Below are 22,519 nucleotides of genomic sequence, written 5' to 3' on the forward strand. Positions count from 1 at the left end.
GATGGGAACAGCCAACTCATTGGAAACTCCTGATGCTGGGAAAGATTGAGGGCAGGAGAAGAAGGGGGCGACAGAGGATGAGATGGTTGGATGGTATCACCAACTCAATGGACATGAGTCTCAGCAAGCTCTGGGAGATAGGGAAGAACAGGGAAGTCTGGTGTGCTGCAGTCCATGGGGTCGCAAAGAGTCAGATACGACTGAGCGACTGAACAACAACTTCTGCGCTGGCAGGCAGATTCTTTCCCATTGAGCCAGCAGGGAAGCCCTACTGATGTACTTTTCCCCTTTCTTTTTAAAACGTTAATTTATTTGGCTGTATCAGGTCTTGCTTGCAGCCTGTGGGGTCTAGTTTCCTGACCAAGGATGGAACCGGGGGTCCCCTGCATTGGGAGCTCGGAGTCTCAGCCACTAGACCACCAGGGAAGTCCCCAATGTACTTTCTGACTCTGTGGATTGCACTGACCCATTGGGGTTTTGATATGCAAGCCCTTAATGAATGTAGGGGGCTACTGGAAGTAGCAGAAGACAGATGATGCCTCACGAGGCAGACTCACTGGGGCCCTGGGCTGGTGACCGGAGATAAGCCAGGCTTCTTGGAGCTTGTGTGCAAGTCACGCTGTGGCTCTGGCTTGATGAGTGCCAACTAGGGAAAGCCAGGCTGATGGGGGAGGAGGAGAGGGCCCTTCACCCCCGCCGCAGCCTGTGTCCGGCTCCAGCCCCCACCCAGGGCTTCCCTCCTGGGTTGCAGAGCTCAGGACAGGCGAGGAACCATGTCCCCAGTCCTGTCTGCCCTCTTCTGTCTTGGTGAGTCATTCTGGAAAATGCTGAGGGACAGGCAGTGGGCTAGGAGACAAAGAATGCTTTTTTTTTTTTTTAATTGCACCAGGGCAAGAGGTAACTTTCAGGGCAAGAGGCGACCTACAAGCATCACCTCACTTATTTGCTGGGTGGGAAAACTGGGACCCAGGGCGATGCTGCTTGTATGAATTATTCTAGTTTATTCATGGCTGGGTTGATAAATGAATACAGGTCTCAGATACATATAATATATATATATATTCTTTTTCAGGTTCTTTTCCCTTATAGGTTATTACAAAATATTGAGTAGCGTTCCCTGTATTCTATAGTAGGTCCTTGTTGTATTATAATTTTTAATTTTGTTTGAGGTGGATTTGATATCAGTGCTAGATTATAGATTTAGCTTGTCAATATCCCTTAAGGTTCTGGTGCCAACAATTTTGCTGTTTGTGACAATGTGATTGGACTTTGAGGGTATTATGCTAAGCAATATAAGCCAGATAAACAAATATTGCAGGATCCTACTTATACACGGAGTCTCAAAAGGTCAAACCCACAAGAGCAGAGAGTAGCTTGGTGATTGCCCAGGCTGGGGACAGGCGGTTGAGGTGGAGGTGCGGGTAATGGGGAGGTAGATGATATGGGTCAAAAGGTACAATCTTCCACTTGTAAGATGAAATCAGTTCTGGGGGTTTAAGTCGTAACATGGTGACAGTAGGTAACCATTCTATAGCACGTACCTGAAACTTGCCAAAAGAGTAGATTTAGATTTCTCACCAGAAAAATACCCCAAAAGATATTTAATTATGTGAGGTGACAGATGTGTTAACTAGCTTGATTGTGGTAATTATTTTACAGGGCATCACCTTGGATATGTAAGGTTTTTATTTGTCAGTCCATCTCAATAACGCTGGAGTAAGAGTCTCCTGTAATAGGACTGGTGCGGAGGCTCAGATGCATTTTTTGAAGTCTCCTTCTTATCAAGCTCTATTCTGGGCACGTCTGCGCATGATTTCCTTGTTTCTTCAAAGGAATTTTATCACGGAAAAGGACAGAGGCTCCCGGGGCTAAGCAGGAAGGGAGAGCAGTTGTGTTATCGGGGATAAGAGTGCATACTGTGAAGACAAACTGCCCCTCAGTCACTCAAGCCTTTATCCACCCTTGAAAGAACTCATGGAGCTCTTGCACATGCATTATTCTGTGCTTTTATTTTATTTTTGGCTGTGCTGGGTCTTTGCTGCTGCATGTGGGCTTTCTCTAGTTGTGGTGATGGGGGCTCCTCTCTGGTTGCGGTGCCCAGGCTTCTCATTCCGGTGGCTTCTCTTGTTGCGGAGCACTGGCTCTGGGGCCCGCAGGCTTCAGTAGTCGCAGCACCTGGGCTCAGCAGTTGCAGTTCCCAGGCTCTAGAGCACCGGATCAGTAATTGTGGCGCACGGGCTCAGTTGCTCCCAGGCACGTGGGATCTTCCCGCATCAGGGATCGAACCCGTGTCTCCTGCACTGGCAGGCAGATTCTTTACCACTGAGCCACCAGGGAAGCCCTACTCTGTGTTTCTAAAAAGACACTCATTTAATCCCCATCACGGCCTGATGAAGCAGGGTCTCCTGTTATTCCCATCTCACAGGTGAGAACACAGGCCCAGAGGGATTAAGTAACTTGTTTAAGGTCACGCAGCGACAGGCTCAAATACAAACTAAGGAACGTTAGCACCACATCCACATGATTTACTGCGAAAATGTGCTGCCCATGTTTAAATCTACCTCCTGCCAGTTGCAGGGCTATGGACCTCATGGGATATACTGTGCAAAAAAAAAAAAAAAAAAAAATTATTTGTTGTTTATCTGAAATTCAAATTTAACTGGGAGCCCTGTGTTTATTTTTTAATTTTTATTAACTGGTCATGCCTCAGGGCTTGTGGCATCTTAATTCCCTGAGCAGGGATCGAACCTGGGCCCCTGCATTGGAAGGGCAGAGTCCGGGTCACTGGACCACCAGAGATGTCCCAGGCTGGCTTCTTTCACTTCAATCATGTGCTTGTGTATCTTTGGGAAAAAAAAAATGACACACACACACAATAATGACAAAAGAAAGGCAATACTTGAAACTAACACAAGGTTATTAATTAACTATCAGTTCAGTTCGGTTCAGTCTTTCAGGCGAGTCTGACTCTTTAGGACCCCATGGACTGCAGCACATCAGGCCTCCCTGTCCATCATCAACTCCCCGGGTTTACCCAAACTCATGTCCATCGAGTCGGTGATGCAATCCAACCATCTCATCCTCTGTCGTCCCCTTCTCCTCCTGCTTTAAATCTTTCCCGGCATCAGGGTCTTTTCAAATGATTCAGCTCTTCACATCAGGTGGCCAAAGTATTGGAGCTTCAGCTTCAGAATCAGTTCTTCCAATGAATATTCAGGACTGATTTCCTTTAGGATAGACTGGTTGGATCTCCTTGCTGTCGAAGGGACTCTCAACTATATCCTCAATTAAAAAAAGCAAAAGCATGCAAGTTTGTCAGCTCAGTGTGCAGCATGCAGGAGGTGTGGGTTCACACGAGGTCCTGGTGACTGGTCGCTTGCTCTTTCCCCAGGGCTGTGTCTGGGCCGGGTGATACGCGTTCCGGAAGGTGAGTCCAGATCCGTCTTCTGGGTTCAGCCAGTGAGAAGGCAGGAGCTCGGGGAGGGACCGGGACGGGAGGGCTCTGTCGGAAGCTGAGCTCCTCTAGGATTTGCTTCGCTTCCAGGTCCCCTGTCCGAGCCCTCCCTCCAGGCCCTGCCCAGCTCCCTCGTGCCCCTGGGCAGGCCGGTGACCATTCGCTGCCAGGGACCTCCGGATGCAGAACTGTACCGCCTGGAGAAGCTGAAATCCGGGAGGTATTTTGACCAGGCGGAGATCTTCATCTCGGCGATGGAAAGAGACCAAGCCGGCCGCTACCGCTGCTCCTATCAGATAGGGATGCGCTGGTCCCCTCCCAGCAGCCAGCTGGAGCTGGTTGCTACTGGTAACCGGGGGTGGGCGGGGCTGGACGTGGAGCCTCAGGGCTGCGTGGTCCTCTGTTCTGGGCGCCAAGAGTGTGAGAGTGGCGGGTGATGAAGACCCTAAACCCAAAGTCCCAGGGCGAGGGCAGAGGGTGGGGATGTTGGGATTAGGGTGGGGCAAGCAAGATGTTGGCCTTGAGTGCCAAATTTAGGGAAAGTGCCCAAAACTCAGTAACCCACATAAATAATATGTTAATACAATATTTAAAAAAAACCACCCCAAATCAATGCATAAAATCCACGATGTTCACAATAGCACAATTTTAAATAAAGACAGATTCCTAGATTGTCATTCCAAGTCACATCCAAGCCTGACACGAGAGCAAAAAATGTGCACCCCTCTAGCCACGTTTATCCCTTAAAAAATATTTATTTTGTGGCCACACCCTTGGGGCATGTGGGATCTTAGTTTTCCATCCAGAAGTCCAACCACCTGGCCCCTTCAATGGAAAGGTGGAGTCTTAACCACTTTCTCTCTCTCTTTCTCTTTTATCCCTCTCCCCCAGTTTTAATATTTTTTAATTGAAGTATAGTTGATTTACAATGCTGTTAATTTCTGCTGTGAAGCAAAGTGCTCCAGTTATACATATCTTTTTTTGAAAAACACTTTCCCATTATGGTTTATCCTAGGGTGTTGAATATAGTTCTCTGTGCTGTACAGTAGTAGAACCTTGTTGTTTATCCCTCCTATATATAAATGCTTATATCTGCTAACCCCAACCTCCCACTCCATGCCTCTCCCAACCCTCTTTCCCTTGGCAACCACCAGTCTGTGCTCTGTGTCCATGAGTCTGTTTCTGTTTCATTTGTGTCATATTTTAGATCCCACATGTACTTGATATCATGTGCTACTTGTCTTTCTCTGTCTGACTTACTTCCCTTAGTGGGATTGTCTCTAGTTGCACATGGCATGTTGTTGCAAATGGCATTATTTCATTCTTCTTTGTGGCTATGTGGTGTTCCATTGTATATACGGACTGCATCTTCTTTATCCATTCCTCTGCCAGTGCGTATTGAGGCTGTCTCCATGTCTTAGCTATTGTGAATATTGCTGCTGTGAACATAAGCGTGCATGTATCTTTTTGAGTTAGAGTTTTGTCTGTCTATGTGTCCAGGAGAGGGGTTGCTGGATCATATGGTGGGTAATTCTGTTTTTAGTTTTCTGAGGAACCTCCATACTGTTTTCCACAGTGGCCACCATCTTTAATACTAAAGTTCTCTCCTTTCCCAGGAACTTCCCCCAAGCCCTCGCTCTCAGCTCAGCCCAGCACGGCGGTGCCCGCAGGAGTGACCGTGACTCTACGCTGTCAGAGCCAATATGGTTTTGACCAATTTGCTCTCTACAAGGAGGGGGACACCAGGCCCTTCAAGACACCGGAGAGGTGGTACCGGGCAGACTTCCCTATTGTCACGGTGACTGCAGCCCACAGTGGAATCTACCGATGCTATAGCTTTTCCAGCGCATATCCATACCTGTGGTCAGCCCCCAGCGACCCCCTGAAGCTTGTGGTCACAGGTCAGGGGTATAGACAAAATCTTTTCTCCAGCCTTGGCAGTCCCTGATGGAAGTTTCCAGGGGAGGGAGCATGGGAATTCAGAGGCATTGGAGGGTGTTTGAGTGTCTGGGTGCTGTGTAACAAGTGACCACAAGTTTGCTGGCTTAAATTTCACAAATGTATTACCTTACAGTTCTGGAAGTCAGAAGTCTGAAATGGGTCCTGCAGGGATAAAACCAAGGTGTCAGCCAGCCTTCCTTCTGGAGGCTCAAGGGGAAGATTCATTTCTGGTGCCTTTTTCAGCTTCTAGAATCACCTGTATCTCTTGGCTCCCATGGTCCCTTCCTTCATCATCAAAGCCAGCTTCATAGCATTTTCTAATCTTTCTCTTTCTCTCTGACTCTTCCACCTTCCTGCTTTGCTCTTAGGCTTTTAAGGACTCTTGTAATTGGACACACTCAGATAATCCAGGATGGTCTTCCCAGCCCAAGATTTTCTTTTTTAAAAAAATGTGTATTGTAGTATAGTTGGTTTATAGGGCTTCTCAGCTAGTGTGGTGCTAGTGGTAAAGAACCTGCCTGCTAATGCAGGAGATATAAGAGACTCACGTTCACTCCCTGGGTTGGGAAGATCCCCTGGAGGAGGCCATGGCAACCCACACCCGTATTCGTGCTTAGAGAATCCCCGTGGACACATAAGCCTGGTGGACTACAGTCCACCAGGTTGCAAAGAGCTGGACACAACTGAAGTGACTTAGCACACACACACATGGTTGATTTATAATATGGTGTTAACTTTAGGTGTACAGCAAAGTGAATGAGTTATATGTGTATATATATATATATGCATACATATATTCACTTTACATTAATCAATCAGTTATTTTTATGTAAAAATTTTAATTTATGTATTTTTTCTTTTTTTTTGGCTGCACCTTGCGGCATGCGGGATCTTGGTTCCCTGACCAGGGACTGAGCTTGCACCCCCTGCAGTGGAAGCCTGGAGAAAGTGAAAGCCAGGAAAAAGAAAATTTAATACTGTTTTAATTTGAATGCTATGAATAATGCCTGGGTATTATTGCCTGGGAATAATGCTGGGAATAATGCCTGGGTGATTGGTCTGGGTAAAAAAGCAGATAGCAAGGGTCATGGGAGAGGGAAGGGGCTGTTTTGTTCCCTTGGCAGTCCCCATTTGTCCCCACATAGGATGCCTGTCTTTCTCTGGATACAGTCCATGGTTTTTGCCTCCTCCTCTGGTTCCCAGGAGACAAAAGCCACTTTTGTTCCCAGGATCTGTAAGATGGCAGGTCACAGGGATCCAGAAGAAGGGACAGGACTGCAGTTTGGCAAGTAGGGAAGGCAGCTACAGGGATCATCATTCATTAGCTCCAGAATGTGCTAGGTGTGCCTTTCAAATGCTGTTTAAGACTCACCACAGTCCAGTGATGGAAGCATCTGCATTTTTATTTTCCAGGTGAGGAAACTGGGTTTGCTCAGGAACCACACGTAACAGTGCACAGATCGCTCTCTCTCTCTTTTTTTTTTCTTCCTGATTTCTCAGGGACCTCTGTGACCCCCAGCTGGCCGCCCACAGAACCGCCTTCCACTGTAACAGGTAGGTTTTGGAGCATTCACCCGGTGTCTGTGGTATAAAGGGACAGGAACCCTGTTATCCTTCTCCTCTTTGTCTAGATTTCTTGATATACTTGAATACTGGAGTGGGTTGCCATTTCCCCCTCCAGGGGATCTTCTTACATAATTATAGTACAACAGAAAAACCAGAAGTCTGACATTGGCACACTATATATGTATAGTTCTATGTCGATTTATCACACAGATTCATATAACTACCATTGCATTCAAAATACTGTTCCCAGGGAAGAAAACAAAAAATGCTATTCCACCCTCACAAAGATATTTCTCAGGATCCCCCCTTTATAGACACCCCTCCCCTCCCATGATCCTTAACCCCTGGCTAATTTGTTCTTCCTAGATTTAATTTTGTCATTTTGAGAATGTTACATATAAACGGAATCATACAACATGGGACTTTTTGAGATTGTCTCCTCCCCCGCCCCCCATCATAATACTCGATGGACATGAGTTTGAGCAAGCTCCGAGAGTTGGTGATGGACAGGGAAGTCTGGCATGCTGTAGTCTATGGCGTTGCAAAGAGTTGGACATAACTGAGCGACTGAACTGATCATAATACCCTTGAGATTTTTCCAAGTTGTTGCATGAATCAGTAGTGCTTCCTTTTTCAAAGAAAATTTAAAAAAAAATTATTTGTCCTTGGCTGTGCTTGGTCTTCACTGCTGAATCGGCTTTTTTTTTTTCCTAGATGTGGAGAGCAGTGGCTACCCTCTAGTTGCGATACATGGGCTTCTTATTGTGGTGGCCTCTCTTGTTTCGGAGCATGGGCTCTAGAGCATGTGGGCTTCAGCAGTTGTAGCTCGTAGGCTCTAGAGCACAGGCTCAATAGCTTAACTGCTCCACAGTATGTGGGATCTTTCTGGACCAGGGATCGAACCCAGGTCTCCTGCATTGCAGGCAGATTCTTTACCACAGAGCCGCAGATTCTTTACCACAGAGCCAACAGGGAAGCCCTCACCCTCAGTATATACAGTCAAGAATATTTAAAAAAGTGTATTCACACAGAAGCTTGTATGTGAATGTTCATATAGTAGCAGAATTCACAATAGCCCCAACGTGGAAGTAACCCAATGTCCATCAGCGGATGAATGGAGCCATTTCTCAGGAAGCCACTCAGAAGTAGAAGATGGGTTTATTTTGGGCTTTCTGAGTTTGTTTTTCCTCTGTGTCTGTGCAGTGTGTGGTAGATAAATGAGTTCCAGGAAGATCGGATAGCTCAGAAGGGGTAAGGGGAGTAGGGACTCACTGAACAGACACGACATTACCCACTTTCTTATAATCTTCTTGCTTAGAATTCACAGAAGCCTCCAGGAAGCTGAACCACTCGATTGCGAACGAAGCCTCCACAACTGGTGAGTAACCAGGCACTCAGAGCTCGCTCTTCCATCATCTAAGGCTGTCAGCTTTCAGTCTGCTTCTCAAAACCACCTGACTCTTCCCAGGAAAGTCCTTGATTTGAGGGCGAGGGTGGGGTGGAGGTGGGCTCTGAGCATGGGGGCAGAGGAGCATTCTGGGAAACGTGGCTGCCTCCAAGATGGCGGCACCGAGGCTACCATGGGGACACCATTACTTATCCCTACACTGTGCTCTTCTTCTTTCCTAAATTTACTTTTAATTGAGGGACAACTGCTTTACAATGACGTGTTGGTTTCTGCTATACAGCAACGTGAGTCAGCTATACACATGTCCCCTCCCTCTTGAGCCACCCCCCCATCCCCAGCTCCGCTCTGTTTTTCTTTTTCATTTGGACTTTCTCCCACTTAGTGTGTTGCCACAAGAACTCTTCTACGTGGGTAGTAAGTTCTGTGCCGGGGTCCAGCCCTGGTGGACCCAGGGAAATAGAAGGGGAGACAGCTTCAGCGATCAGGATATGATAGAGTTAAAGATATAAAGAGTGGTTAAATAAGGATAGCTCAGTGAGAAAATTCAGTGGAGAAAAGAGGCTGAATAACCTGGTTTACGTGGAAAGCTAATAAAATTCCAAGACAAGGAATTTGCATCACCTACATAGGCTGCAGGCGTCCTCCCGTTCTCCCGAAGGAGAGGAGACACTAAGGCCTCCCTGGTCAGATCTTAGAAGCCCAGGCAAAATTAGTAGGCTTGACGAGCCTCCATGCTCCAGATGGGAATTCAGCCAGAAGGTGAGAGAAAGAATGACATCGGGAGACCAAGCTTCGGTGAACAAGGCCTGCACTTTATTTTCCAAAGTAGTTTTTATACCTTAAGTTGTGCGTAGAGGATAATGGGGGAAGGGGTAGAGTCAGCAGTAAGCCAGGCTTTTTTCCTGCAAACTTATCATATGCAAAAGTTTAGGTGATTTACATCATCTTCTGACCAGGAGGCCTGTTAACATTTTATGACCCTTTCTTCAGAAAACTTATTTTTCTCTAAAGGTGACTATTCTAAAGTCAGGTGCCACCCTCTGAAAGCATTAGATAAAGTTACATTCCTATAACAAGGAAAGAATTAACTCAAGTGTCCAAGGTTACAAACATTAAAGCTACTACTTACATTTCTATTCACCAATTATATTAATCAATACACTCCCAGGGACACAGTAGGTAAGGGATATGGAAACTTAGCAGCAAACATTGGCCCAACAAGTGAAAAACACTTCACCAATACAATTTCTAATCAATCTTTTAACTGCTCAAAGGAATCTGTATTTAGACAGTTTAGAACATCTCATGTCTCTCACGGTTGGGAGGCTGTGAACAATCACATGTGGCCAGAAGAACCTGTTAAGGCAGGCTAGAGGACTTCCAAAGGAGTTTGTAGGTTGAAACACTCTTGTCATGCCCAGGAACTTTATTAACTGGAGCTGTAAGTTAACTCTTTTTCAGAGAGAGGTGGTGGGGGACAGCCCCCCGTAAAGCCAGGGGTGTAGGTGAGAGCACAAAGCAGTAAAGTAGGCAGGCTCTGGTTTTCGGGGTAGATGCTCGAGAATTTCCAGGGGGACTCCTGAGCCTCGATCCCACCTTTGCGTTTGCCGAGCCTCCTTCCTCATGACCTCTGCCATGGGCGGAGTTCTTCACGCTGGCTCCCGGCAGTTCTGAATGTTTCTTTCTTTCTTTCTTTTTTTTTTTTAATTTGTTGGCTGTGCTGCATGGGATCAAACAGGGATCAAACTCACGCCCTCTGCATTGGAAGTGCAGAGTCTGAACCACTGGACCCTCAGGGAAATCCCTTTGGTGTGCTCTTCCAACTTGGCTCTGATCCATGTGTGTAGCCTTGTTCCCCTTGCTTCCAGGCTCGATCCTGTGCTTCAGGCCCATGTAGATCGTAGTTCTCTGGACACAGTACATCCTCCAGTCCAGTGCAGTTATGTTTCCCTCACACTGTTGTGCTCTTTGCCTTTGGATTCCCTAGGAAGTGTCTCCTTTTCCTTCAAGGCAGAAAACCTTGGCAGATTCCCTGAGGATTCCTTAGCTATCTTCATGGGGTCCACACACTTTAGGTTCCTGATTCCAGCAGGTACTTTCCAAGACTCTGAGGAGATTCTTCCCCATCCTATGTTCAAAACCCTTCTTGGTCCCCAGTCACTCTCAGGAGGATTAGGAAAACTGACCCATAGCTATTAAGTCATTTGTCAGATGGTAAAGAATCTACTTGTAATGCAGGAGACCTGAGTTCAATCCCTGGGTCAGGAAGATCCCCTGGAGAAGGCAATGGCAACCCACTCCAGTATTCTTGCCTGGATAATTCCATGGACAGAGGAGCCTGATGAGCTATAGTCCATGGGGTTGCAAAGAGTCAGACATGGCTGAGTGACTAACATTATCACTCTATCCACATCTAATAAGTGATGAGTCTGAGGTTCAAATCCGAACACTCTGACTCTGCAGTTTGTGTTGTTTACTCACTCAGTCATGTATGACTCTTTGAAACCCCGTGGACTGTAGCTTACGAGGCTCCACTGTCCATGGGATTTCTCAGCCAAGAATACTGGTATAGGTTGGCATTTCCCACTCCAGGGGATCTTTCCAACCCAGGAATTGAACTCGTGTCTCCTGCATTGGCAGGCGTTTTTTTTTTTTTTTTTTCCCCACCACCTAGCCATCAGAGAAGCCCTTTGTAGTTCATACTCTTCTTATAAACCTGGAATTCTGCCTCTCAATGCAGCTGTTCAGGATTGGGGTAGAAACAGGGGTAGAAGAGATGGTTCCACCTCTTTACACTTATCGTTTTTGATTCCCAGAAGCTTCTAGGAATATCACTGTCCTTCCAAAGGAGTCAGACCCTCCAACTGGTGAGTAAGTGTCCTTCTCTGGACCAACTTCATGCCCCCTCTAGCCCATGTCTTTACCCCAAACTGGCTGCTTTCCCTGCAAAGAAGCTGCAGCTCTCTGGTCTTGGGTTCTGGTGTGTCAGCTAAGAAGGGGAGGGGTAGTGTTAGCATATGGAGCTCAGAATTGGGCAAAGACCAGTGTGAAGGTGGAGATTATCTAAAAGGTCAGAAGAAGGGAAATTTCGTCTCTGTCCCACCCCTTATGACAGTCTCCTCTTCCACAATCAGCCAAACAACCAGGTAGTGTCTGTGTATGGGGAGAAGTATCAGAGGCCTGTGAAGGGGTGAGTGGAAGATGTGCTACTCAATGAATGGGGCTTATCTAGTCCTGATGCTTGGTGAGGATGGGAGGAATCCTCGAGGAAGAAGGTTGGCATCCTAGCCTGTTATTCTTCAGTTGTGTCTGACTCTTTGCAGCCCCATGGACTGCAGCATGCCAGGCTTCACTGTCCTTCACCATCTCCCGGAGTTTGCTCAAACTCATATTCATGGAGTTGGTGATGCCATCCATCCATCTTGTCCTCTGTTGTTCCCTTCTCCTCCTGCCCTCAATCTTTCCCAGCATCAGGGTCTTTTCTAATGAGTCAGTTCTTTGCATCAGGTGGCCAAAGTATTGGAGTTTCAGTTTCAGCATCAGTCCTCCCAATGAATATTCATGGTTGATATCCTTTAGGGTTGACTGGTTTGATCTCCTTGCAGTCCAAGGACTCTCAAGAGTCTTCTCCAACACCACAGTTCAAAAGCATCAGTTCTTCAGCACTCAGCTTTCTTTATGGTCCGACTCTCACATCCATACGTGACTACTGGAAAAACCATAGATTTGACTAGACAGACCTTTGTTCGCAAAGTAATGTCTCTGCTTGTTAATATGCTGTCTAGGTTTGTCATAGCTTTTCTGGCTAGTGGAGAGTAATAGGTTTTCAGATGAAGGATTTGGCTGTGACAAACCCAAAATGTGGCTTGGAGTGGGTCCTGGAGAGGAGCTTTTTTTTGTTTGTTTACTATTTATTTATAATTTTTATTTTTGACTGGGCTGGGTCTTAGTTGCAGCTTGAGGCATCTTTGATGTGGCATGTGGTTTTCTCTCTAGTTGTGGTTCTTGGGCTCAGTAGTCAAGCTCACAGGCTTGTGGCATGTGGGACCTTAGTCCCCTGACCAGGGATCCAGCCTGTGTCCCCCTGCATTGGAAGGCAGATTTTAAACCACTGGACCACCAGGGAAGTCCCAAGATTATTACCATTATTTTTTTGGATATGGACCACTTTTAAAGTCTTCATTGTATTGCTTCTGTTTTATGTTTTGGTTTTTCGGCTTTGAGGGATCTTAGCTCCCCAACCAGGGATTGAACCTGCATCCCTGGCATTGGAAGGTCAAGTCTTAATCCCTGGACCACAAGGGAAGTCCCCTTGGAGCTGGGCTTTTATCATCTGCTCCTGTCTCTTCTTGTTCCTCCAGGTCTTGCCCTCCAGCACTACACTAAGGGCAATCTGGCCCGGATATGCCTTGGGGCTGTGATTCTAATTCTCCTGGTGGGGCTTCTGGCAGAAGACTGGCACAGCCGAAGGAAACCTCCAATGATGCACCGGATCAGAGCTGCACACAGGCCACTCCCACCCCTCCCGCAGACCCAGAAACCACAGGGTCGTCAGGATAGGGGTCGACCAGATGGTCACAACCGAGGCTTCCGTCACTAGAATCTCAGGCTTGGCTGTGTCTAAGAGATTGGTTATGTGAGTTGGGAGGGGATCTAGCGTGAGTGGACTATGAGAGCCACAGTCTACTCACTGTTGTCTTGCTCGTTGCCTTTTTTTGGAGGAGGGGGGGAGCTGGACTGTGAGGCATGCGGGGATTTTAGTTATGTAACCAGGGATCGAACCCATGCCCCCTGCATTGGAAGGAAGAGTCTTAACCACAAGACCACCAAGGAAGTCCCTCCAGATGGACTAATTTTTTTCATTCTATTTATTTTTAATTGGAGGATAATTGCTTTACAATGCTGTGTTGGTCTCTGTCATACATCAACCTGAATCAGCCATAGGTATACACATGTCCCCTCCCTCTTGAACCTCCCTCCCACCTCCCACCCCTCTAGTTGTCACAGAGCACCAGTTTGAGTTCCCTGTGTCATACGGCAAATTCCCACTGGCTGTTTTACACGTGGTAGGGTATGTGTTTCAGGGCTTCTCTCTCAGTTTGTCCCCCCTCTTTTCCCCACTGAGGATTGACTTCTGACGTCACCCCCCCTCACAGATGACCCAATCCATCCTCTGCCCAAAACTCTCCCATGTGTCCCCGTTGCCCACCTGCCTTATGCTTTTTTTTTTTTTTTTTTTTAAATTCTATTGACATATAGTTAATTTACAACGTTGTGTTAGTTTCTGGTATGCAGGAAAGTGAATAAGTTCCTGAGGTTTTTTTTTTTTTTTCCTGGTTATCCCCAAATGTAAACCTCATGCTAACACTGTCTTAAGCTACAGTCTGAAAAAAAATCTTTTTTGTTTCTTGGGTTGTACCTGACTCTTTCAGGCTTTTGGGTATTCTATTCTTTCCCCTTTGAATATAATAATAATTAAAACCAACATGTTAATGACTTGCCTTTATATTAGAAAAAAACTCCAAAGTCCTAAGCTTATCCTAAAGGTTTGGATGGACTGGTGGTTGACAGGGGTTAAGGCAAGGAAGAAATAGGGAGTAATTACTTGTTGGTCAGTTGCTAAGTCTTGTGTGACTCTTTTTGACCCCATGAGGATTGACTTCTGACGTCACCCCCCTCACAGATGACCCAATCCATCCTCTGCCCAAAACTCTCCCATGTGTCCCCGTTGCCCATTTTTTTTTTTTTGGGAATAATTTCCTGGTTTTTTTTCGGTATCCCCAAATGTAAACCTCATGCTAACACTGTCTTAAGCTACCGTCTGAAAAAAAAATCTTTTTTTGTTTCTTGGGTGTACCTGACTCTTTCAGGCTTTTGGGTATTCTATTCTTTCCCCTTTGAATATAATAATAATTAAACCAACATGTTAATGACTTGCCTTTATATTAGAAAAAAAACTCCAAAGTCCTAAAGCTTATCCTAAAGGTTTGGATGGACTGGTGGTTGACAGGGGTTAAGGCAAGGAAGAAATAGGGAGTATTTACTTGTTGGTCAGTTGCTAAGTCTTGTGTGACTCTTTTTGACCCCATGGACTGCAGCACACCAGGCTTCCCTGTCCTTCACTGTCTCCTGGATTTTGCTCAGATTCATGTCCACTGAGTTGATGATGCCATTCAACCATCTCACCCTCTGGCACCCCCCCTTCTCCTTGGGCCTTTGGTCTTTCCTAGCATCAAAGGGTAATTACTTAATTGGTGATTTTTTTCTTTTCTAATTTTGCAGTGATGAAAACATTTTGCAACTAGGTAGAGGTGGTGGTTTCATAACAAAATGTACTAAATGGCACTGAGTTGTTCACCTTAAAATGGTAAATTTTATTTTACATGAATTTCACCTTAATAAAAAGGAAAAAAAAAAAAACCAAACAAACCCAACCTTACTCCCTGACATCCATCCCTGTCTGTGTGGGGTCACTTGTCCTAGGGAGATAAGTGACATAAGTCAGAAATACTTCCCTTTTCCTGTTGCTAGACTGTGGCACCTAGTTGGGTGCCCTCCTGCTAAACAGAAGCCTTTCTGTTGCTGACACAGTCTTCAAATGAAGTCCGGTCTGGCTCTCCCATGAATATGACTCTGGTACACATCTGGGGTTCCAGTTCCTACCAGAGTGAACCTCAGACCCTGACTTTGTTAGGGAACTTCCCCCCAGGAGCTGTGATGAAGATTGGCAAGATCTGGCCCCTCCCTCAACACTGCCAGCCCCCAGGTTGCCTGCCTTCCTGGAGACTCTGAGCTCAGAGTCCTCCCCCAGTGTGCCCTCTATGCCACTTGGGCTAGAGGAAACATCTAGAAGGAAGTAAGGTTTGGAAGAAAAAAAATTAGTGCTTAATAAAAAAGTAATTCTTATAGAAAATAACATTAAAAAGAATATATAGATGTATATATCATCAAGTCACTTTGCCGTACAGCAGAAATTAACACACCAATGTACATCAACTATACTTCAATTTAAAAAAAAGCAAAAAATAAAGGTTCTAATAAAAAAGTAATTCTTGTACTGCTGCTTTAAGGAATTTGGGGATTTTGTATGTCACAAGGGAATTCTGGGGGCTGTAAGAAGAGCTATGCATACCATGAAGTTCTGTTTTCTGTGGAATCATTAAATCATTAACATGGAATCATTAAAAGTTAATCAGAGCAATGATGTGATCATATATGTGCTTCATGTATGTGTGTGTTAGTTGCTCGGTTCTGTCTGACTCTTTGCGACCCCATGGACCCCACCAGGTTCTTCTGTCCATGGTATTTCTCAGGCAAGAAAACTAGAGTGGGTTGCCATTTCCTCCTCCAGGGGATCTTCCTGACCCAGGGATCGAACTCTGGTTTCCTGCCTTGAAGGCGGATCCTTTACCTTCTGAGCCACCAGGGAAGGCCACTGAAGCACCCAAGAGGGCTGCAAAATATTGTGGGATTAGTAGGAGAAATACTCCAATGAGGAAGACTTGTCAGGTATCTAGCCACACAGATAAGAAATACCAGATCTGGGCAATGACTTCGAAGACAAATCAATGTGATCACCAACATTTCTTTCCCATTCCCTCACCCCTGGGCTAAGTTCTCCCTGATTAAAGTACCTTTTCTCTAAGTTCAGTTGGAATCCATTCATAAATAAGACTTCACTCATGAATGCTTTCACCTTTATTTTTCTTGACATACTCAAGATACAGACATTTCATCCACCACAGGGTTAAATGATGAGTGTATGTCTTATGTAAACCAGAGGCTCAACCATGGCTAAACTAACATCTGGCTAAGCAACTAACATCACTGAGAAGGATCTTGGGAAGTTCACCATCACCTTGATGATCTAGGAATTTACTGGGGAATGAATGGCTCCAGGGGGATTCAGAAAATGAAGTCATGAGAAGAAGGTCTGTTATCTTTTGGGTCTCGATGATCACTCTCAATAGTCAGCTGTGGGTTGCTTTCCTTCATTTCTCTCAGCAGCTTCTGGATTTGAGCATCAGATTCATCTATCTTCAACCTAGGAGGTAGAATGTGGGAGAGAGAATGTTTTCTTATTGCTTTGAGGAACTTCATTCCAAATGCCCAGGTGCCTGGCAAAGCTCATGATTTAGGAATTTACAGAGCAAGGGCCATCTGCATTGGTTATTCTATGCTGCAAAGTAGAGTTCCAGATTGATTTGGTAGGGAAAAAAGATGCTACTGGGTTAACATTGGTGGTGATGGTGGTAGTAGTGTAGTCACTAAGTTATGTCTGACTCTACAGTCATGGACCACAGCCCACCAATCTCCTCCTCCTCCAATCTTCCATAGGATTTCCCAGGGGGAGAGTACTGGAGTGGGTTGCCATTTCCTTATCCAGGGCATCTTCCTGACCCAGGATCAAACCCAGGTCTCCCACACTGGCAGGCAGATTCTTTACCACTGAGCCACCAGGGAAGCCCTGGGTTAACACTGTAATGGTATAAAGGTACTACATAGCTTTGGGTGCTTGAATGATCTTGGGTGATTATCATATCATGCTTGGCACTAGAGATGGAGTTGATGAATACCTCTGTGATGTCCGTCTAAAACCTACCTATTCCATAACATTGACAACTTCTATTCAGTGAATCCAGGATGAGGCAGGCACACTTGAATCAAGTCAGTGGGATTAGCTTTTTATGCTCCTTGGCTACGAGCTTCTAGATAACTGCTACCCCGTATGTGACCCGTGATAAGACCAGTCTCATTTCTTGGATTTGCCTTTTAGTAACCATATTCAGTCATGTGTATGTGGAAATGGGGAGTAGGGAAGCAGAGGGAATAATTAAATTAAAAATAAAAACAGGAGACCAAGGATATTGGCTGCCGCGTTTCTGATTGGCATTATAGTCCCAATTTTGCTGGCATATTAATCAAAATATGTTTTGATGTTTGAGTTTCACAATATGTCCATGCAACAAACCTTCAGTTATAAGATGAATGTTTTGGGGGTCTCATGTACAGCTTGATGACTATAGTTAATAATACTGTATTGTATATCTGATAGCTAAGCGAGTAGATCTTATGTGTTCACACCACACACACAAAGGTAACCGTGTGAGGCAATGGATGTGTTAATTACATTGATTGTGATGCTCATTCCACAATATATACATACACAAAAATATTACACTGCATACCTTAAATATATACAATTGTGTTAATTATATCTCAGTAAAGCTGACAGACCACCCCTGTCCCCAAACTCCATGTACCCCATTAACCTTAAGCTAGCTTGAGCAGAAACCTTGTCAGCAATCAATGTGCTGCTGCTGCTGCTGCTGCTAAGTCACTTCAGTCGTGTCCGACTCTATGCGACCCCATAGACAGCAGCCCACCAGGCTCCCCCATCCCTGGGATTCTCCAGGCAAGAACACTGGAGTGGGTTGCCATTTCCTTCTCCAATGCGTGAAAGTGAAAAGTGAAAGTGAAGTCGTTCAGTCGTGTCCGACTCTTAGCGACCCCAGGGACTGTAGCCCACCAGACTCCTCCATCCATGGGATTTTCCAGGCAAGAGTACTGGACTGGGGTGCCATAGGCAAGCTAGCTTCAAAATATTTAAAACATGACCCTTCAAGGTCAGACATAGTTGGGTCTATTCATGATTGTCAGAGGTTGGTCATAGTCTTTGGTAGAAAAACAAAAAAATAGTCCCATAGATGATCTGTGTGTGGTTGAAAGTGTTGAAGGAATCAGAAATGGGGTGTGAAGAACAGATCAGAAGATACAAATGTGTTACTTTAAGAACGAGGATGGTGCTAGGGAAGACGCTCGAGAGTCCCTTGGACAGCAAGGAGATCAAACAGTGAATACTAAAAGAAATCAACACTTGAGTATTCATTGTAAAGACTGATGCTGAAGCCAAAGATGCAATCTTTTGGCCACCTGATATGAAGAGTCAACTCACCGGAAAAGACCCTGATAGTGGGAAAGACCGAAGGCAAAGGAGAAGGGGGTAGCAGAGGATGAGATGGTTAGATAGCATCACTAACTCCATGGATGTGAATTTGAGCAAACTCTGGAGATGATGGAGGACAGAGGAGCCTGGTGTACTGCAGTCCATGGGGTTGCAGTCGGACATGACTTAGTGAATGAACAACAACAAAAGCCATTAATTGTCTAGGTTGCATTTGAGGATTTAAAAAAGCTCTCACACTCTTGGGAAGAGTTTTATGGTTCTTTGTTACCACAATAGCAAATCAACAATAGAGCAAGAACAATATAACAATGAACAAGTAGAAGACAACCAGTTGGTGATAGCTTCTACGATCACAGATTACTTCGATTAGACAGCAAACTCACTCCAAAGAACATGCTTCTAAGTCTGGCATTGACCCATTGGACCTCTGTAACTAATACAGTCCACAAACAAACTTTCCAAAAACACCATAGAAGAGCTGTGATTCTATTTCCCTAATGAGACAATCGCTGGCTGCCGTAACTCCCCCTCAGGTAGACAAACCCTAAGTCCAGCCTCTTGGTTTCCAGGTTGAGTTTTTGTCTCCTTCGACTCATCTTCTCTGTCAAAACAATGGAAGGAACCTATGGGAAAATGATCTCATAACCAGACATCAATAAATAAATGAAAGTTGAATGTGAGGATTAAATGCCTACAACAAATTCCTGTAGTTTGTGTTCCCCCAAAACCTAGGATTGTGGAGCAAACACTCAGGGGAGTAGGAGGATCATACCTGAGCGTCTGGAGGGGACAACTTTGAAGTTTCAAGGCATCGCACAGCATATTTACTCCACTGGACCCCAAGGAATTTTGGCCCAGGTCCAGCGTGATCAGGTTCTGATTGCTTCTAAGGGCAGATGAAAGTTCTGCACAAGAGAAGGGAGTGATGGCACATCCCCACAACCTGTAGGTGAAACACGCACATTCACTGATTTACTCAACCAGTGCTCGTTGATACCACCCCATATGCTAGGCACACACTTGGGTGGTAGTGGTCTTTGTGGTCAGGGTTGATTTGGGGATCTTCTGTGGTTCACTATGAATTTGGGGATTAAATTTTGTGTGTGGGTATGAAAAATCACATCCTGGTCAAAATTTTCATTTTTATTTATTCTTTAAAGATTTGCCTATTTTTGGCTGACTGGGTTTTCGTTGATGCGTGTGGGCCTTCTCCAGTTGCAATGTGTGGGGGCTACTCTCTAGTTACGGTGTTCAGGCTTCTCACTGCAGTGGTTTCTCTTGTTGGGAAGCATGGGCTCTAGGGTATGCAAACGTCAGCAGTTGCAGCTCACAGGCTCCAGAGCACAGGCTTTAGGAATTGTGGCACATGGGCTTAGTCGTCCTGTGGCATGTGGGATCTTTCTGGACCAGGGATCGAACCCGTGTCCCCTGTATTGGCAGGTGGATTCTTTACCACTGAGCCACCAGGAAAGCCCCATCCTGGTGGAATTTTTTAAATGCTCAATGAAAATTTCGGGGGAGGTCTGCTATATTGATAGTACCTTTTAGATACAGACTAAAGTTCAAAAAAAAAAAAAAATCAATAACCTCAGACATGCAGATGACACCACCCTTATGGCAGAAAGTGAAGAGGAACTCAAAAGCCTCTTGATGAAAGTGAAAGTGGAGAGTGAAAAAGTTGGCTTAAAGCTCAACATTCAGAAAACTAAGATCATAGCATCTGGTCCCATCACTTCATGGGAAATAGATGGGGAAACAGTGTCAGACTTTATTTTTTTGGGCTCCAAAATCACTGCGGATGGTGACTGCAGCCATGAAATTAAAAGAGGCTTACTCCTTGGAAGGAAAGTTATGACCAACCTAGATAGCATATTCAAAAGCAGAGACATTACTTTATCAACAAAGGTCTGTCTAGTCAAGCCTATGGTTTTTCCAGTGGTCATGTATGGATGTGAGAGTTGGACTGTGAAAAAGGCTGAGCGCCGAAGAACTGATGCTTTTGAACTGTGGTGTTGGAGAAAACTCTTGAGAGTCCCCTGGACTGCAAGGAGATCCAACCAGTCCATTCTGAAGGAGATCAGCCCTGGGATTTCTTTGGCAGGAATGATGCTAAAGCTGAAACTCCAGTACTTTGGCCACCTCATACCAAGAGTTGACTCATTGGAAAAGACTCTGATGCTGGGAGGGATTGGGGGCAGGAGGAGAAGGGGACGACAGAGGATGAGATGGCTGGATGGCATCACTGACTCGATGGACGTGAGCCTGGGTGAATTCCGGGAGTTGGTGGTGGACAGGGAGGCCTGGCGTGCTGCGATTCATGGGGTCGCAAAGAGTCGGACACGACTGAGCGACTGAACTGAACTGAACTGAAAGTTCACAAAACCGTAACTCACCATAGACATCTTAGTTTACACAGTGGTTTCTTCAAAGCCTCGCACAGAAACTTCAATCCAATAATTCCTATGTGATTCAGTCCCAGATCCAAGTGTGTGAGGCTTGAATTTTGCTGGAGGAGTGTCGAGAGATGAATGCAGCCATCGCTGGTTATGTTGCAACACCATAGCCTAGAAATCAGATCACATGAAGAAAAATTTTTCTTTTCTCCCACTGATGAGACACACCAAAACCATGACCATCTATCTCAAGCCATGGCTTTTTAGATGAGTTTGAAGACATTGGAGACAGTAACTAGAAACTGCCCTACTTGAATCCAGTATGCATGTATATACATACAACACACACACACGCACACACACACACACACACACAGCCAGCACAGACTTACACCAGGGTTTGCAGTTGACATTCAGGGTAAGTCAGGCCCTCACACAGCAGTTTCACCCCACGATCTCCAAGAGCATTCTTGGCCAAACACAGGTGGGTCAGCCTCTGGTTGACAATCAAAGCCGAAGACAGATCTTTGCAGTAGGCTTCTGTAAGCTGACAGTTTTCCAACCTGCAAAAGCACCACACAGATAGCAAGATGGTGAAAACATTTCCAGGACCCAACTTTTCTTGGCTGTCTTCAATGACTAGAGTTCTCGGTCACACCCCTTTTTGTTAATTCTCTGCCCTCTGTCAATGGTGTGCTAGTGATAGTGGTCATAAAGGGACAGGAATGAGAGAAGGATGAGATACATAAGCCATTTGTCTGGGGCCAAAAATGGGAGCCAGGCATCTATATCAGTGGGGTGCTCATCCTGGTCACCCAGCAATTCCAGGTATTACCTCTTCTCTTCTCTGTGTGACCCTACATCTACCACAAAGACGCTCAGGGGAAAGAGGGGAGAGACTTACGACAACCTCTGTAGGAAGCACGTTGGATATCTCAGGGTCATGTAGAGCAACTTGGCTCCCTCATCCAGGAACTCATTTGCTGTGAGGTTCAAGCATGTGAGGGACTGATTGGTTTTGAGGCAGCAGGAGAGATCAGCCCATTGCTGAGTGGTGGCAGAACAAGACACCAACCTGCAGGAGAAATGGCAACAAGTCATTCACGAGGACCAAACACTGGATACATGACTGTCTACAGTTTTGTCTCTCACTCTGTTATGTTAGGGCTTCCCAGGTGGCTCTAGTGGTAAAGAACCCACCTGCCAGTGCAGGAGACTAAGAGATGTGGGTTTGATCCCTGGGTTGGGAAGATCCCCTGGAGGTGGGCATGGCAACCCACTCTAGTATTCTTACCTGGAGAATCCCATGGACAGAATAGCCTGGTGGGATACGGTCCATGGGGTCATAAAGAGTTGGACCCAGCTGAAATGATCTAGCATGCCATTATGTTAACCTTGGATTAAATTATCTGGAGCAGAGGTTGTCCAAGTGTGATTCCTAGACCAGTTGCATCTGGTAACTGTGTAGAAATGCAAATTGTCTAGAGACTCTAGATGTAGAGGCCAGTGATCTATGTTTTAAGGTATCCTGCAGTCACCTGGAAGATGTCTTTTAACAAATTCCTGGGCCATATACCCAGAATTTGATTCTGAAGATCTGGGTGAGACCCAAGAATTTGGATCTTTTTATCAAGTTCCCCAGGGATGGTGCTGCTGCTGGTGGTCTGGAGATGATACATCAAGAACTACTTATTTAGAAATCCAGCCAACCAAGCATATTGTGCAATTGTATTCTATCTGGAGATACGTATTCTATTCCTGGAGGTACACATTCTTCATCATGAGCAAAT

General features: G+C 45.5%; 2 protein-coding genes across 2 annotated transcripts in view; one reads left to right on the plus strand and one right to left on the minus strand.

Annotated features, from left to right (window-relative positions):
* The first annotated feature begins 742 nt into the window (after positions 1-742).
* GP6 (glycoprotein VI platelet) lies at positions 743-14,005 on the plus strand. Its single transcript, XM_024979393.2, has 8 exons — positions 743-807; positions 3,392-3,427; positions 3,545-3,802; positions 5,071-5,355; positions 6,896-6,949; positions 8,280-8,339; positions 11,186-11,236; positions 12,731-14,005. Exons 1-8 carry the CDS (start codon positions 774-776, stop codon positions 12,967-12,969), a joined length of 1,017 nt encoding a protein of 338 aa, XP_024835161.1. The 5' UTR covers positions 743-773; the 3' UTR covers positions 12,970-14,005.
* A 2,061-nt stretch (positions 14,006-16,066) lies between these two features.
* The window catches only part of NLRP2 (NLR family pyrin domain containing 2), a 29,692-nt gene continuing 23,239 nt past the window's right edge, over positions 16,067-22,519 (minus strand). The window contains exons 9-13 of the mRNA XM_024979394.2: positions 21,634-21,804; positions 21,122-21,292; positions 20,730-20,900; positions 19,109-19,279; positions 16,067-16,413 (exon numbers count right to left, since the gene is read on the minus strand). Of these exons, the coding sequence (XP_024835162.1) occupies positions 16,275-16,413; positions 19,109-19,279; positions 20,730-20,900; positions 21,122-21,292; positions 21,634-21,804 (823 nt within the window). The 3' untranslated portion in view covers positions 16,067-16,274. The remainder of the gene's footprint in view (positions 16,414-19,108; positions 19,280-20,729; positions 20,901-21,121; positions 21,293-21,633; positions 21,805-22,519) is intronic.

This window comes from Bos taurus, chromosome 18 (genome assembly GCF_002263795.3).
Source record: "Bos taurus isolate L1 Dominette 01449 registration number 42190680 breed Hereford chromosome 18, ARS-UCD2.0, whole genome shotgun sequence".
In the NCBI taxonomy this organism is placed as follows: domain Eukaryota; kingdom Metazoa; phylum Chordata; class Mammalia; order Artiodactyla; family Bovidae; genus Bos; species Bos taurus.